General features: G+C 40.6%; 1 protein-coding gene across 2 annotated transcripts in view; it reads left to right on the top strand.

Moving 5' to 3' along the window:
* Nucleotides 1-16,311, top strand: part of LOC116325393 (dynein heavy chain 11, axonemal) — a 44,041-nt gene that overhangs the window by 13,111 nt on the left and 14,619 nt on the right. The window contains exons 26-60 of one of the 2 annotated variants that reach the window (XM_039619992.1): nucleotides 462-686; nucleotides 771-862; nucleotides 942-1,068; nucleotides 1,640-1,792; nucleotides 1,884-2,117; nucleotides 2,762-2,893; nucleotides 3,169-3,329; nucleotides 3,538-3,694; nucleotides 3,808-3,953; nucleotides 4,039-4,155; nucleotides 4,248-4,386; nucleotides 4,575-4,667; nucleotides 4,751-4,945; nucleotides 5,024-5,101; nucleotides 5,202-5,334; nucleotides 5,432-5,559; nucleotides 5,818-5,966; nucleotides 6,067-6,217; nucleotides 6,320-6,451; nucleotides 7,545-7,718; nucleotides 8,316-8,520; nucleotides 8,895-9,060; nucleotides 9,290-9,392; nucleotides 10,093-10,332; nucleotides 10,414-10,575; nucleotides 10,679-10,872; nucleotides 10,985-11,147; nucleotides 11,563-11,686; nucleotides 11,890-12,032; nucleotides 12,944-13,105; nucleotides 14,592-14,825; nucleotides 14,988-15,134; nucleotides 15,248-15,361; nucleotides 15,445-15,588; nucleotides 16,053-16,235. In XM_039619992.1, the coding sequence (XP_039475926.1) occupies nucleotides 462-686; nucleotides 771-862; nucleotides 942-1,068; nucleotides 1,640-1,792; nucleotides 1,884-2,117; nucleotides 2,762-2,893; nucleotides 3,169-3,329; nucleotides 3,538-3,694; nucleotides 3,808-3,953; nucleotides 4,039-4,155; nucleotides 4,248-4,386; nucleotides 4,575-4,667; nucleotides 4,751-4,945; nucleotides 5,024-5,101; nucleotides 5,202-5,334; nucleotides 5,432-5,559; nucleotides 5,818-5,966; nucleotides 6,067-6,217; nucleotides 6,320-6,451; nucleotides 7,545-7,718; nucleotides 8,316-8,520; nucleotides 8,895-9,060; nucleotides 9,290-9,392; nucleotides 10,093-10,332; nucleotides 10,414-10,575; nucleotides 10,679-10,872; nucleotides 10,985-11,147; nucleotides 11,563-11,686; nucleotides 11,890-12,032; nucleotides 12,944-13,105; nucleotides 14,592-14,825; nucleotides 14,988-15,134; nucleotides 15,248-15,361; nucleotides 15,445-15,588; nucleotides 16,053-16,235 (5,400 nt within the window). Of the gene's footprint in view, nucleotides 1-461; nucleotides 687-770; nucleotides 863-941; nucleotides 1,069-1,639; nucleotides 1,793-1,883; nucleotides 2,118-2,761; nucleotides 2,894-3,168; nucleotides 3,330-3,537; nucleotides 3,695-3,807; nucleotides 3,954-4,038; nucleotides 4,156-4,247; nucleotides 4,387-4,574; nucleotides 4,668-4,750; nucleotides 4,946-5,023; nucleotides 5,102-5,201; nucleotides 5,335-5,431; nucleotides 5,560-5,817; nucleotides 5,967-6,066; nucleotides 6,218-6,319; nucleotides 6,452-7,544; nucleotides 7,719-8,315; nucleotides 8,521-8,894; nucleotides 9,061-9,289; nucleotides 9,393-10,092; nucleotides 10,333-10,413; nucleotides 10,576-10,678; nucleotides 10,873-10,984; nucleotides 11,148-11,562; nucleotides 11,687-11,889; nucleotides 12,033-12,943; nucleotides 13,106-13,617; nucleotides 13,755-14,591; nucleotides 14,826-14,987; nucleotides 15,135-15,247; nucleotides 15,362-15,444; nucleotides 15,589-16,052; nucleotides 16,236-16,311 lie in introns of those variants that run through there. The other variant, XM_039619993.1, reaches the window with a different exon arrangement.

Below are 16,311 nucleotides of genomic sequence, written 5' to 3'. Positions count from 1 at the left end.
TCAAGATCAGCTGTCTGTGAGAATCTCTGATAGCTAAGTGCTGAATAGAGAGATCACAGACGTGCCTTCCCCATTTGAGTGTCTAATAGCACAGCTGAGAGCAGAAAGGTCCCTATTGAGTCCCAAGATTTATAGCTTCTGGACAACACAGGGCATTGTTGCACCGTGGTGCTCTTTGAACATGTACACCAGATGCGTTGAGGGGGTTACAGCCAGCAATTAGAATTCCTGCCACTTTAGTGCCTCCATCTTTGTTTAAATAGTTTCCCTGCCCCCCGTTTGACTTGGCTTGGCATGCTGATGAGGTAGAAGGTGTTTACAAATGCAGCTGATACGTGTAATGGTGTCCAATTATGAAAATATGTTTTTTCTTTAGGATAGGTTTGATTCTATCTGCTGCACTGTAATTTTACATTAGAGCACATCCTTTATGCTTATTCTTCTTTTCCCTTATTCTCAAGGTTCAGCTCCAGAGTGTCTTTCAGAATAAGCACATAGATCACTTCCTGCACCAGGTAGTGGAACTACAAAAACAGTTGACGGTGGCCGACTCTGTGTTGATGGTCTGGATGGAGGTCCAAAGGACATGGGCCTACCTTGAAAGCATCTTCAAAGGCTGTGATGACATTTGCCAGCAACTGCCTGGAGATACACACAGATTCAAAGCAATAGATGCAGAATTTCAGGTCTGCATGTATACACAGTTTATGTAGAGCTACAAATTATGTTGTTGTCACCATTTGTAACAATGGGAATTTTTGTTTTTTCAGGAGCTAATGTTGGGCAGTGCCATGATTAAAAATGTAATTGAGGCCACTAACAAACCTCTACTACTGGAGAAGTTAGAGGATCTCCAAAAAAGGTTCATGCTGTTTTCATCAAACTTGTGTTATACTCTTTAAGGTTTCCTGCCTACTGATCCTATTCAATCTTTCCGACAGGCTGGCATTATGTGAAAAAGCTCTTGCTGAATACCTGGAAACAAAAAGACTTGCATTTCCACGATTCTACTTTATTTCATCCGCTGACTTGTTGGACATCCTCTCTAAAGGAAGTCGTCCCAGAGAAGTAAATTCAGTAAACTTTCCCTTCATTGTGGGGCAGCTGTGGCTCAAGATGTAGAGCAGGCCAATTAATTATCAGAAGGCAGCGTTGGTGTTATGGACAGGTCCCCTGGGGTGTAAGCCTGTCCAATAGGGACTTGCAAAACGCTTGAGCGCACTGTGTTTTTATAGTACTTATGCATGCATATGCATTTGGTCTAAGATAGGTTGTTTATGTTTGAATTTGTTGTGCAGGGATTGTTTTAACAAAATTAGTTGGTTGCTCATCAAGTCAGAAGGTCTGTACTTTGGTCTCCAGATCCTCACATGTTCAGGTTTCTGTGGGGAGGATACTGTACCCCAAATTGCTCCTGATGCATCCATCAGAGTGTGTGCATGACAGAAAAAAAACTTGAAGGGTGAATGTGTACCTAAATGGGCAAATGTAGCTTATAGTAAAAAGTGCTTGAGCACCCATTTAGAGTTGAAACATGCAAATCCTTTTAATTTTATTTTATTTTAGTGTCTAGCCTGCGTAACAATTGCTGTGCTTAATGTGTTTATCATGCGCAAATATGACTGACTGTCTTTTGTAGGTGACCGGCCATCTCTCAAAAATTTTTGACAACTTGTCCGATCTTGAGTTCAGCAAAAATGAGCAGCTGAGTAATCCTAACGTTGCTGTGGGCATGTATAGCAAAGAGAGGGAATTTGTCCCATTCCAGACTGAATGTTTGTGTCGTGGGCCGGTAAGATCATATTCATCATCGGCGAATGTAAATTATCGATCACACATCACAAAGTAGCTGAATCGTTTGTTAAAAAAATACTTCCCATTAGGTTGAGGCATGGCTCAGTCGTCTCGAAGAGTCTATGAAGGAATGTGTCAAGGGTCACCTGTCCGAGGCTGTGTCCGTGTACGAGGACAGACCCAGAGAGCAGTGGATTCTCGATTTCCCTGCCCAAGTCGCTCTCGCTGGATCACAGATCTGGTGGACTAATGATATGGAACTTGTGTTCAAAAGACTGGAAGAAGGATTTGAGTCAGCGCTAAAAGACTACAATAAAAAACAGGTATGGTAGCTTAACTGACATTTTAAGGTTTTAGTTTTAAATAGTGGCAAAATAGTTTTGCCATTAAAAGCTGTTTGTCATATATTAATGTTTTTTAAGGTTAATGTGATATTTTCAAAGAAAAGAAAGTTTTGAGTTGATTTCATGCTCTCGACATGCTGTGTTCAATGATCTGTATTATACATAGTGTCTGCATATACTGTGCATATGATCTGACCTGACTTGGGCTTCTGGAGTCTCACCGTCGACTCTGATCAGAGTTGTTTTATCACTCTTGTCAGTTTCATCGGTACCATTAAAGGTTAACATGTCCTTGGCTGCTGTTTGAATAATCTCCCACTCCCCCATCAACCCACGGCATTGCATTGATTGGATCTGCTGTCATACAGGAACAGGAACAAATGATTTCCAATTATCTTTTAGTAAAAACAAAAACACTAGACTGCTTTGATCATATGTAAAGTAGACATTCATGTAATGATGGTAAATGAACTGCAAGGTTTTATGATTTTGAATGATCAGTAGGACAAGTGAGACAGGAAAACAGGAAGTGCTAATATCGGTTTGAGGGAAATGATCTCCTGCATGAATTTGTGTTACACTGTTCTCTTCTTTGCTTTGAAGTTGTTGTTTCCCCCCTATAGGTTTCTCAACTCAACATGGTGATTGGCATGCTACTTGGAGAGCTGAGCTCAGGAGACAGGCAAAAGATCATGACTGTATGCACCATTGATGTCCATGCCAGAGACATTGTTGCCAGCCTCATTGCTAAAAAGGTTAAAACAAATGAGTAACTTCTTGCCTGACATCTCATTTTAGTCTGATTGAGCTAACTTTGGCATTATGGCAAGCTTTACTCTTACTGTATGCGTGCAGAACAAATTACTTTTTTTATTAATTTAAAACAGCTTGAGTTGGAATTTGAGTAACTGATATCATAATGTGGCACACTCCAAGGTATAATTCCTTTAAAGTAAAAAGTCATAGCATCTTAATATTTGTGTGGCATTTTTCACTGATGAAGTTTGATATGAGCCATGTGTGTTTACAGGTCACCACCTCACAGGCCTTCCCATGGCTTTCCCAGCTTCGACATTACTGGAATGAGCAGCTTCGCCACTGCTACATCAACATCTGCGATGCTCAGTTCATTTACTCTTATGAGTATCTTGGAAATACACCACGTCTGGTCATCACTCCTCTGACAGACCGGTAACTCTTCTTGTTTTTCCTTCGGCTGCTCTCTTAAGTGAGATTATCTACCTCCATCTCACCCTCTTCTGTCACTTAGACCATCTGCATGTCCTCCCTCTCTGACTCTTCTCTGTGGTCTCTACTTATGCTTATCAGCTTTTACTCTTTGCAGACAATACACAACATTAATTGTGTAAAAAAATTATCTTCCCCTTTCACACTGTAGGTGTTACATCACCTTGACTCAGTCACTCCACCTGAACATGAGTGGGGCCCCATCAGGCCCTGCTGGAACAGGGAAGACTGAGACCACAAAGGATCTTGGCAGAGCCGTGGGTGTCATGGTATACGTCTTCAATTGTTCTGAACAGATGGACTACAAGGTGTGAAATTCAGCACATCAGAGTTATTGCCATTGGTCAGTTTATGTTTTCATTTAGAGGTTTCAGTAAAGAAATATATTTTAATGCAAAATTTCTGTGATGTTTATGTTTAGTCCATTGGAAATATTTACAAGGGTCTGGCACAGACTGGAGCATGGGGCTGCTTTGATGAATTCAATCGTATCCCTGTGGATGTTCTGTCGGTTGTAGCGGTGCAGGTTAAAACCATTCAGGACGCCATTCGATCTAAAAAGGAAAGGTGAGTAACTGAAGAAGAATACATGAAGTTTACATCATGTTAATGTTACTTAAAAAACAAGTTAACAGTTTGTGCCACCTCACAGGTTTCTGTTCCTCGACAAGGACATCGCCTTAAAACACTCGGTTGGGATTTTTGTCACTATGAATCCAGGCTATGCAGGGAGGACGGAGCTACCTGAGAACCTCAAGTCTCTTTTCAGGTGGGAATGATGCACCCACCTTTTTTTTAATATATATAAGATGTCATTTTTCAGCAGAGAGTTCACTGTGTGCTTTGTCTGTCCTCCTGTAGGCCCTGTGCCATGGTGGTGCCAGACACTGAACTCATTTGTGAGATCATGCTGGTGGCAGAAGGCTTCCGTGATGCTAAGCTTTTAGCCAAGAAGTTCATCACTCTGTACACTCTCTGCAAGGAACTGCTCTCCAAGCAGGTATGAGTAAGACGCTTAGTAGCTCTGTAACATTTCACATTGTTGAATTAGAACAGAGGGCACCAGTAATAAATCTTTCTAGATTTACCTCAGGAGCACAGCAAAGCATTAGGACTTTGTAGGATTTATGGTTAGTGTAAACATGGGAATGCACATTTTCACTTTCTTTTGTCATTTTTGTTTATTAGGACCACTACGATTGGGGTTTGCGTGCTGTCAAGTCTGTTCTGGTTCTGGCAGGGGCATTGAGAAGAAGAGACAAGACAAGAGCAGAGGATCAGGTGAACTGATATGTACATTTTATCTCATATTTTATCTAATGTCTCACACTGATATTTGATCTCATACTCATTTTAATACCTAGGTGCTGATGCGTGCACTGCGGGACTTCAACATGTCTAAAATTGTGACAGAGGATGTGCCTGTCTTCATGGGACTGCTGGGAGACCTGTTCCCAGACATGGAAGTAGAACGAGAAAGAGACCTAGAATTTGAAAAGGCCATTCGGAAGACTACACTTGATCTTCGGCTGCAGCCAGAGGAGACATTTATCCTCAAGGTTTGATATGAATCTGTTCATACTTACTCTAAAAAAAGGATTAAAGAATCCTGTTTTAAGCACCTTTACTTTTGTTAGGTGGTGCAGCTGGAGGAGCTCATGGCTGTACGTCACTCTGTCTTTGTTGTTGGAAATGCAGGGACTGGAAAAAGTCAGGTTAGATTTTTTTTTCTGTGTCACATGCTGTGTAAATAAATGTTCAGCTGAATTTGTAACATAAATATAAATGGTAAAGTGCTGGTATTTTTATTAACAGATATTGAGAGTTCTCCATAAAACTTATGTAAACCTGAAAAGGAAGCCTGTATGGAATGACCTCAATCCAAAAGCAATAGACAGAGATGAGCTGTTCGGCTTCATCCATCCTGCAACTCGAGAGTGGAAAGATGGTAAAAAAACAAGTGCATTAAAAACAAGGTAGCAAAACTTAAACCAAAAGACCAAATCTCACTCTTGTTCTATGCTCCCCAAATTCCTGTTTGCTAGGTTTGCTTTCATCACTGATGCGAGAGCAGGCAAACATCTCCCACAGTGGGCCTAAGTGGATTGTGTTGGATGGAGACATTGATCCGATGTGGATTGAATCACTCAACACAGTGATGGATGATAACAAGGTACCTCCCTCCTGTTCACTCATACACTATTGTAGACACATAGCAACCAAGGTGGTATAGATAGAAAAAGATGTTTCTCTCCCCTTCCTTCAGCAATCAGCTCCTGACGTGTGAGTACTTGGAGGTTCTTTTCCACAGCAATGAATCGTGTCAAACTTGATGAGATATGGGGGTGTTTTCTTATCGTTTGGGTAGAGTCTTGTCCATAGTATTGGCCATTCAGATGTCATAGTATTAATGTTTCACAATGTCTCTCAGGTACTGACTCTAGCCAGTAATGAACGTGTGGCGCTTACTTCATCTATGAGACTGATTTTTGAAATCAGTCACCTAAGAATGGCGACTCCTGCCACTGTGTCCAGAGCAGGTATCCTCTATGTTAACCAGCAGGACCTGGGCTGGAACCCGTGAGTTACACAGACTTCAAATTAATCACATAGTATCCAATATTGGATACCTTTTCTGTGGTAATTTTGTGTAATCTTCCGGATTTGGGTTGCTGCTCAGGTACGTTGCCAGCTGGATTGACCAAAGAGAACGGCAGACTGAAAGAGCCCACCTCACCATACTGTTTGAGAAATACGTTCCACGTTGTCTAGAACAGATGAAAAACACTTTCAAGACAATCACTCCCATTCCAGAGATCTCTATGGTGCAGGTGCATATGACACAGAAACAATGCACAATGCATTTATTTCTTCCCTTGTATACCTCTACTGGCAGAAAACTGAAATATAATAATACATTTCTTTTCATTCAGACACTCTGCACTTTGCTCGACTGCCTTCTAACACCAGAAAATGTTCCCTCTGAATCCCCTCGTGAAATCTATGAGACCTATTTCACCTTTGCCTGCATCTGGGCTTTCGGTGGGGCCTTGTATCAAGATCAGGTAATTCATATAATTTAATTTAGGTGAATTTTACATCATGCTGTGTACATTATAGCAGCTGTAGAGATAAGCTTTGACATGACAGTGACATACTCTTTAGAAGTCTCTCCTTCTGTGATATTTCAAACAGAGAAAATATCTATCTAAACATCAAGCACAGTTAGACAGTACTATTGGTTGGTTTACTTAGTTATAGGATTATTTTTATTTGCTCTTTCTAGCACTATAACTGTAAAATTAATTAATTCAATAAAAATGTCAGGTAAACAGGACAGTTTTCTCAAGAACAAGCCTAACAAATTTTGGCTACGTTCACACTGCAGGTCTTAATGCTCAATTCTGATTTTTTGATCAAATCTGATTTTTTTGTCTGCTTGTTCACACTACAAATAAAATGCGACAACAAACGCGCTCTAGTGTGAACCCTCAAAGCGGCCCGCATGTGCAAAAGAAGACGTCACACACAACGCGCTCTGTTTAGACCCAGAGCAAACAGTATTGTTTGACTGATGGCCCTTAATATAAAGACTTCGGACTTTATGTTTCCCAATTTTTGCTTTAAGTTATTTTGTTATTTACATAATAATGTAAATAACCTAATAATGATCCTTATTGGTGTTTTAGAGGAGCGGTACTTCAAAGGATAGTTGCAGATTTCTGTCAGAATCTGCAGATTATACAGTACAAATAAAATGTTCACGTTGTCTTCCCAACAGTTTCACTAACATCTACACTGGATGGCCAGGAAGCGTTCGCGATGTCTTCTCGGGCGCTTCTCCGGCGCTGATAATTGGCGTCTGTCTTGTCAGTGACGTAAAAGACGGATTTAATGCGACATGACCGTTCAAACAGCAGTCGCTTTCTAAAACATCGGATATGTATCGGATTCAGTACCACATACGAAAGTGACCCAGATCGGATTTGAAAATATCGGATTTGTGCCATTCACACTGTCATACCATGATTGGATATGGGTCGCATAGGGTCAAAAAAATCGGATTTGATGCGCTTTCACCTGCAGTGTGAACGTAGCCTTAGACTGATTGTAGATGTGAATTAATCCATAACATTGTATGCTTCATCGCTTCATAAGCTCTGTGATTATCGAGCGGAGTTCAGTCAGTGGTGGACCAAAGAGATGAAGACTGTAAAACTGCCAGCACAGGGAACAGTGTTCGACTATTACCTTGACCATCAAACTAGGCGGTTTTTGCCCTGGAGTGATACCGTGCCACCCTTTGAAATGGACACTTGTACACCATTACAGGTAAGAGCATACATATATGCTGCTAGAACTCAGAGTAGATCCCTCAAGAGAGAAAGGGAAACTTTTCAAAGTGGTTCATAAATAATTACCTTTACAATCAAAAGAAGCAACCTCCTTACAGCAAAATAACCAAAAATGAACAATGCAGTCATATTAAAAATGTATGTATGCCTCAGTGAACATAATAAGAGAGGGTAAAGTCACATCCTGAGGTTATGGCAGGGGTGCTAGAATGGATGATAGGCTTGCCACTGTGTCTGATTACCATCCAGTACTCCCTATACCAGACTGTGTGGGGGTGAAGGCATGAGCAACAAGGCTTGAGCTATCACCCACGCTCTTTTGTCTTTCTTTATGCTCCTGTGTACAGCTGTGAATGCTCCAAAGGCTCTTGCTGAGCCATAATTAGTGGGGTTTTGTTCTGAGCAAATGATGCTATTATGACAGAATAGTTGTGGCGTTCTGGGGAAATACAAGAAATTATAAATCACGCACAATTCACTGAACACATGTCTGTCAATAAATCACACTCAAAGAAAGCCATAATAAGCATGTATGTTTCTGTTCTGTGTCTTCCTGCTGTTTCTATGATTGCAGGCTGTTCTTGTACACACAGCAGAGACCGTGCGTCTTCGCTACTTCATGGACTTGTTGCTGGAGAGGAGACAGCCAGTGATGCTTGTGGGGAATGCCGGAGTGGGAAAGACTGCACTCGTCAGGAACAAGTTAGACTGTCTGCCAGAAAGTTACATGACCACAAAAGTACCTTTGAACTACTACACCTCCTCCCTCATGTTGCAGGGTGAGTGGTGTTTTTGATTGTCATGTGGAACAGAGTAGCACATGCAATGAACTGTAGCACCACCTACTGGCAATGACTGTTAATGTCCGTGCACGACTCACACACTGCTTTATTTATTTATTTTATTTATATCTCGCAAATCTGCACTGTTGTACGTAGGTGTGACTTTATGTTTTTCCCTAGAATGTCCTCTCTCTTTCTTAACTCTAAATTCTTCTTTACACCAAGTTGAGAGAGAAACAGTATTTCGATTCTCCTGTGTGTCCAATACACGTAGTGAATTGCCAATAAAAATCTTTGATCTTTAAAAATCTTAGTTGAATGTGGTTCAGTCGATATTTTTATTGCTGTTCAATTGTTTATTTCTGTTGCAGCGATCTTAGAGCGACCATTAGAGAAAAGAGCAGGCAGAAGCTACTCCCCTGTAGGCAACAGAAGGCTGATCTACTTTATAGATGACATGAACATGCCAGCTATGGACAATTATGGCACAGTGCAGCCTCACACACTTATACGCCAACATCTGGATTATGGCCACTGGTAAGACGACTCTGCACACAACAAGCCAAAACAAGTCAAGTCAGAGATTCTGTATAGAGGAGCACAGACAGACATAGCATAACAGCATAGGCAAGGATAGGCAAGGATAAAAAAAAACATGCAAACAATATGAACAAACAGTACCCGTTTTTCAGCTGTAATTTTGAGTCTCGTGACAGTTTGTTTTGGTTAACTGTTGAAACCTTCTTCGATTTCCTTCTCTCTGCAGTTATGACAGACAGAAACTGACCCTGAAAGAAATACATAATACCCAATATGTTGCCTGTATGAATCCAACTGCTGGGACTTTCATTATCAACCCCAGATTACAGGTATGGTCGCAGGTAAAACAGTTGTATATACCAACATAATATATTTTTCAAAAAATATAGTTTTGCAGAACTGTGCTGATGGTTTGAATTGTAGTTTAAATCCATCTAAATTAAAGTGGATGTGCAATAATGCACAAATCCTGCATTATCATGCTTTTTTCGTTGCTTTTCTAATCTGCAGAAACTGTTTTGAACCTAATCTTAAATGTTGATAAATGTAATCTCCTGAGACCCTACATGCTCATATGGGGACATTACATCTGCACCTTTTACTTTATTCTGACCTACAGTGTTTTATACTTGTTACTTACTTTTATACTTTGTTAAGCAATGGCAATTTTATGTCTTATTCTGTAAAATTAGCCCATTGTCACCACATTACAAACTTAAAAAAAAAGTATGTAACAAAGTTCGTTTGTATACTCAAATAAGAGCTCGATTTTCAACAGTGCTTTATACTGTGAAGACATTATAGGGTTGTATTTTATTGGCGTGGGACTTGATACTACTACTTAATAAATACTACTGCTACTACAAAGAAAACACACTAAAAATGTGTCAAGAATGACTGCTACTTCTACATTTATACATTTGTCACAGTGTTTGGTGTTTAACAGAGCCCATTTCTAAGCAAGATGGTATCTATACACATATATACTAAACATATTTTGCAATTTTTGTGTGCCTTTGCTCTCTACAGAGGCATTTCTCTGTGTTTGCAGTGAACTTTCCTTCATGTGACGCTCAGAGGTCGATCTTCAGTCAGATCCTGTGTAGTCATCTGAAGCAGCAGCTCTTCAGTCCCCTTGTTCAGAGTAGTGCTGCAGCTGTCATTCAGGCAGCCATAACTCTTCACCACAAGATGGTTCATAACTTTCTGCCCACAGCCATCAAGTTTCACTACACGTTTAATCTTCGAGATCTATCAAATGTCTTTCAGGTAGTGCCCATAGTAAACACTTATACAACTTGACTTGTGTATTAAAAGTAAAATATTAATATGATTCTCTGTGAAATTAAGGGCATCCTCTTCTCTGGACCTGAGAATGTGAAAGACAGTGCTGACCTCGCACAGTTGTGGCTCCACGAGTCCTGCAGAGTATACTCAGACAGACTGGTGGATCTAAAGGACCTGCAGCTTTTTCAGAAACTCCAGTTGGAGACTATGCAAGAATGTTTTGAGGTGCAAAGCAGCTTTTAAAACACAGAATAAACTGCTGCTTTTCATCATCACATAAAAACTTTATCCATTATTATTACTATGCCTGTTTCCTGTTTTCTTCTAGGGACTGGAGGATATAAAGGTGAAAAAGCAGCCCCTCCTTTATTGCCACTTTGCCCAGATGGGTGAGAAACCCTCCTATGCTCCTGTCACAGACTGGTCTGCACTCAGCACCATCCTCACAGATGCCCTGGAAAGCTACAATGAGATTCATCCAGCCATGAACCTAGTGTTGTTTGAAGATGCCATGCAACATGTGTAAGCGGAGCTGGTTTCCATATAAATATTGTAATAAAACTATGTCATACTGGAAAAATAATATGATGTAAATATAATTAGAACTATAATGACGAGATTTTGTTATTGCCAGCTGCCGCATCAGTCGTATCTTGGAAACTCCAAGAGGTCATGGCTTACTGGTCGGGGTCGGGTGCAGTGGGAAGCAAAGCCTGACTCGTCTGGCTGCCTACATATCCTCTGTGGAAGTCTTCCAAATTATTCTGAGTAAGGGTTACACAGTCCAGGACTTCAAGGTAAATACTGATGTTGGTGACAGATTAGAGCCAAGAACATGAACCACTGTTTGACTTTCATAGGTTATGAAAATGTAGAGGAAAAAAAGTTATTTAAATCAAGGTGCCTTTAAAGAATCCCCAGATGAGCTTTCCTTCTCGCCGCATGCAGCATATTGATATAATTCAGTTTTGCTCAGATCCTCCAGCGATGCATAAAATAATTGTCAGATACTATTAAAAGACACTGGGCAATATTTTAATACATTATTGATGAGGCAAGCCTATCAATTTATCATTTAAAAGCCTCTTAAAAAATCAAAGTGTTAATCATGGGATTTTAGATATCCAATTGATGAATATATTGAACAGTTTGATCTTCATGGCACTCGATATGAATATGTGTCCATTCATGGCCTGTGTGGTTTTTGTGTAGATGAATTTGGCAGGTTTGTTCCTGAAGGCTGGAGTGCAGAACAAGCGTGTGGCTTTGCTCCTGACTGATGCACAAATACCCGATGACCGGTTTCTGGTCATTATTAATGACTTTCTGGCATCAGGTCAGACCCAAACTCCAAATTAATTTACACTGTGTCGTTTCATCTGTTCACCTGACTCATACCTGTTCGGTATATGTAGCATTTTTTCTTTATGATTGTGAATTACTAAACATCAAATGCATTCAGCCTCTAAGATTATTCTGTGTGAATATCCATCATTAGCTTTTGCTAGTCTGTAATAATGACTGTGTTTTGCTGTACAGGGGAAGTTCCTGAGGTTTTCAGTGAGGAGGAGATTGAAAGTATTGTGTCTGGGGTGAGAGCTGAAGTGCGAGGCCTTGGTCTTCTGGACAGCAGGGAAAACTGTTGGAAATTTTTCACAGATCGAGTAGGACTACAGCTCAAGGTTTAGTGTTTCTGATTCCGTAGCCTTTTTTTTTTTTTAATCCACCAATGCATTTAAATTTAACATGTTCTGTTGGACCTTTATTTTGGTAATCTGTCTTCTACAACAACTACCCCCGAGCCTTTAAAAAGTTCCAGTTATACACTGAAGGCTGACATTAAAAAGTGAGATTATTAGCTCTGGATAAATTCAGGGTTAAAATACACTGCATGAATTGAGTGCATGGATCCAGAAGAACATCTGGAATAAGCGCTCTCTTTTCTCATTTCAATTTTATAAGAAGCTGTTAAAAAGTAAGATTTGAAATGAAATGAAAATGAAATTTTTGCCCTGTCTTCCTTTCAAAAACACCCGGCTCCCAATCTGGATCAGGATTGACTCCAAAAGTTAATCACCTCCAGGCTGGGTCAAATCCTGCCACTGGTAAATTTATCATTTATCGTTTAAGAAAAATCCTGCTACCAAACAAACAAACTAAACTAAAGAGAAATTCTTACACATACATTAGATTTGAGCTGGGGAAATTAAAAGCACAGCTGCTGTTTAATATTACTAAATATGTTTAACAAGCTGAATTAACCAAGCCTGACAAAGTGGGGGGGGTAAAAGGAAGGAAATTCTTTTCTCAGTCACTACACATGTATGCCATCCAGCTAGTGTTTGCGCCAGGGCCTCTGGTAGCGTCACCGTCTGCTCCAGCCAACTGGGAATGTAGCTCCTGTCTATGTGCCAAGGTGTTGAAAGTGGGGGCCCAGGCTGCTGCCAATTATGACTTTCCCTTTGGAGATGCATCGCTTTCATGTCTGTGACCTGTGTTGATTTTCCTATGTGTACTCTTTGATGACGTGTGTTTCTACCAATCTTTTAGTGTGCATGGTAGACTCTTTCTCTCTTTGCTTTCTTCTTTGCAGGTAGTCCTGTGTTTCTCTCCTGTGGGCAATGCTCTGCAGGTTAGGGCTCGTCACTTTCCAGCCCTCATCAACTCCACAATCATCGATTGGTTTTATTCTTGGACCCCTGAAGCTCTGCAGTCAGTCAGCTACAGGTTCATCCAAGAAGTTGAAGGCATTGAGGTCAGGCTTTCGAACCCAAGAACAATATCTCATAATCTCTTATAACTTAACAGTCATATTCTTTACAACACAACATGTGCCAAATTACTAAAAAAACAATATCAGCTGTCAGTTATGTATGTAGGTGGTACTGTATCTTGCCTAGGTTTGTCATGTACCCTGATATTCGGGACTCAGTTGGACTTTAATGAACACCTTGTAATTATTGCTGTGCAGCTGGATTAACTTTTCCATGGATCCTTCATCATTAGTTCTCTGCTGAGGTTCTGACAAATTGCCGAACACATGCCTGGAGACTCTCAGTGAGTGCAGCATATCATTGTTTTCCATCATGGCAGTGGAACGATCACAACCCAGACTCATTTATGTTAATGAGAGAAGAGTGATTAAGCACATAACGACCCTCTAAGGTGGCACAGCTGTCACAACCAGGAAGCGTCATCACATATGTGAACATGTGCCAGACCATTACTTTCCACTCTTGAGTGTTGTGCATGTTCATGTGCAGGCGTGTCTTGTTGTAATAGTAGCTGTAGTGCTTAGAAGTTGTGTGATGATGATGACGATGATGATGATGATTAGGGGATGTAACATCAGGTGGAGTGTAGTAATGGTTGCAGCTGTAGTAGATTAGTCCACAAGGGTGGAGGTAGGACTAAAGTTCTCCTGTAACCAAAATATAAGTATGAGAGCTTAAATAGTATAATCTAATCAAATGAAAAGTATATCCTTATACGTGCGGAGGAGAAGAAACCAAAAACAATGTGAAACTGTACATGTAAAGTAATTTATTAAACCATTGTTAATGATTGTTTATCTTCTTAAAGAGGCAGGACTGCAAGAAATGAAATGATCATTCATTTAAAGTTAGAAATGCACAACCTGCTAATAGTTGTTACACAAGGCCAATCAGAGAGTTTCTGTCGCATCTCAACAGAGCACAGCACGCTTTGTCAAGTGCATTGTGTCAGATCTTAATTAATAATGATTTTTTCTCTGTGGCTCTGTGATCATTAACAATGGCTTTTTGTGAGTTATGGTCAGGTTTGATCCTTGTATTCTCTGATCATTTGTTTTTGCTTTAATTGATCACTAACTGTGTGATTAATGCAGGCTGTGTGTCATTGTGCACCGTATGATGAATACCAAGTCAGGATGTAGTATTACAGTCACAGTAGACGGTGTTTATAAAGTTGGAGGCCACCAGATATAATGTAAGCAGTGTGCATGTTTTACAAGCTTGCACGTCAGTGGTCTAAACACATTATTTTCACAGAGGTTTCAAAGCATAATCATTTCTGCTAGCTGCACCTAAATTTCAGATTGAGTAAGTCAGGGCCGGCCAAGTAAGATGGCAAAACTTGTAGATGAATTCAAAATTTATGAAGATAATATTTCAGTTCCCATCAGGCCTGGGATGTTAAACTCCACTCAATCCAGCTCACCCTGTTCGCCCCTCTCCCCCCTTGTCTGCTTATTTTTACAGCCTGCCGTCCAGGAATCCATCAGTCTTTTCATGGCCTATGTTCACACTAGTGTCAACCAGGCAAGTGAAAAATACCAGCGCAATGAGAAGAGGTACAATTACACCACCCCCAAGAGCTTTCTCCAGCAAATCACCCTGTACAGAAACCTTCTGGAGAAAAGCGGGGCTCAGCTTCAGCACAAGATGAACCGACTCGACAGCGGCCTTCAGAAACTCCAAACCACTGCTGCTCAGGTAAATCTTTAATCTGCGCTGTAGGCGACTTATTTCTGGGCAAGAGATGTTAGGCTAAGGTAAACAACAGACATTAGTACTTCATTTTTTTATGCTTTTCTATGACATTAAGTATTTCACATATTGAAGTATTGTGAGTATGTTTCTTTTTTATATATACAGGTTGAAGATCTAAAAGCCAAACTTGCATCCCAAGAAGCTGAGCTGACCCTTAAAAATGAGAACATCGAAGCTCTGATTGCTAAGATTGGACAGCAAACTGAGAGGGTGAGCAGCAAGAGACAGGCTGCAGATGTTGAAGCACAAAAGGTGACTAGTCCTGTCACATATTGTATTACACACATTTTTTGGCATTGCACTCTACATACCACATCATTACATAGACGTGTGGAATCCAATTTGTTATGGTTGCTTTTGTGCAGGTTGCTGTGATCCAGACAGAAATTGTTGTCAAACAGAAGGAGTGTGAAAACGACCTAGCCAAGGCAGAGCCGTTACTGGCAGCCGCCACTGCAGCACTAAACACCCTCAACAAGGTACTAGATTTTATCAGACTAGACAGAATTACGTAAAATTTGCAGTCTTTCTCAATATATGATGTTATATAAAACTCTTTCAGGTGAATCTTACTGAGCTGAAGGCCTTTCCAAACCCCCCGGCAGCAGTAATCAACGTAGCAGCAGCTGTGATGGTCCTGCTGGCCCCCCACGGTCGAGTGCCTAAGGATCGGAGCTGGAAGGCAGCACGGGCCTTCATGGGCAAGGTTAAGCCATCATCATGTCACTTGCATCTGCCTGATTAATGTCAATCTAATTTGTGAGTGGTCCTTGACCCTGGCCCTGCCCAACTCCAGTGCTCACATTACAGCTGGATGGCTCTATGAATATGCTCACTCACTGGTGGAGCAAGTGTGCAAACCTCCCTCCTCTGCTTCTTGCTTCTGTTAATGCAAGTGTGACTGAAAAACGTTTGATTTTAATTGCATTTGATTATTTATTTTAGATGCCAGCTTCGGGTATCACTTCTAAAATTTTCCTCCACAGGACTTAATCCTGATAATTATTAATGAGAGGACTCAAATATAACCCTTGTTTTGTGGGACTCTCTCTTTTGTAAGCAGAGAATAAAGTTGTTTGAAGTGGTTATGATTTGCAACATGCTCTATATGTGTTTCATTTTCAGCCTTCATCAAATGCTGTCTCATTTGTTTTGGTTTTTGTGTGTCAGGTGGATGATTTCCTGCAGGCCCTGATGTCGTATGATAAGGAGCACATCCCAGAGTCATGCCTGACTGTGGTGAAACAAGAATATCTGAGAAACCCAGACTTTCACCCTGATCTAGTTTGGACCAAATCTACAGCTGCAGCTGGTCTTTGTGCCTGGACCATTAATATTGTGAGATACTACGAGGTCAGCCATTGTATTCAAATAAACTCTAAGACAGTGTTTCCTATGAGAAATCTTATTCTTCATTTTAAAGTTTTTT

The sequence above is a fragment of the Oreochromis aureus genome, linkage group 11, assembly GCF_013358895.1.
Source record: "Oreochromis aureus strain Israel breed Guangdong linkage group 11, ZZ_aureus, whole genome shotgun sequence".
NCBI classification, from domain to species: domain Eukaryota; kingdom Metazoa; phylum Chordata; class Actinopteri; order Cichliformes; family Cichlidae; genus Oreochromis; species Oreochromis aureus.
Note: the sequence above shows the minus strand (reverse complement) of the source record. Positions and strands in the feature narration are given on the sequence as shown.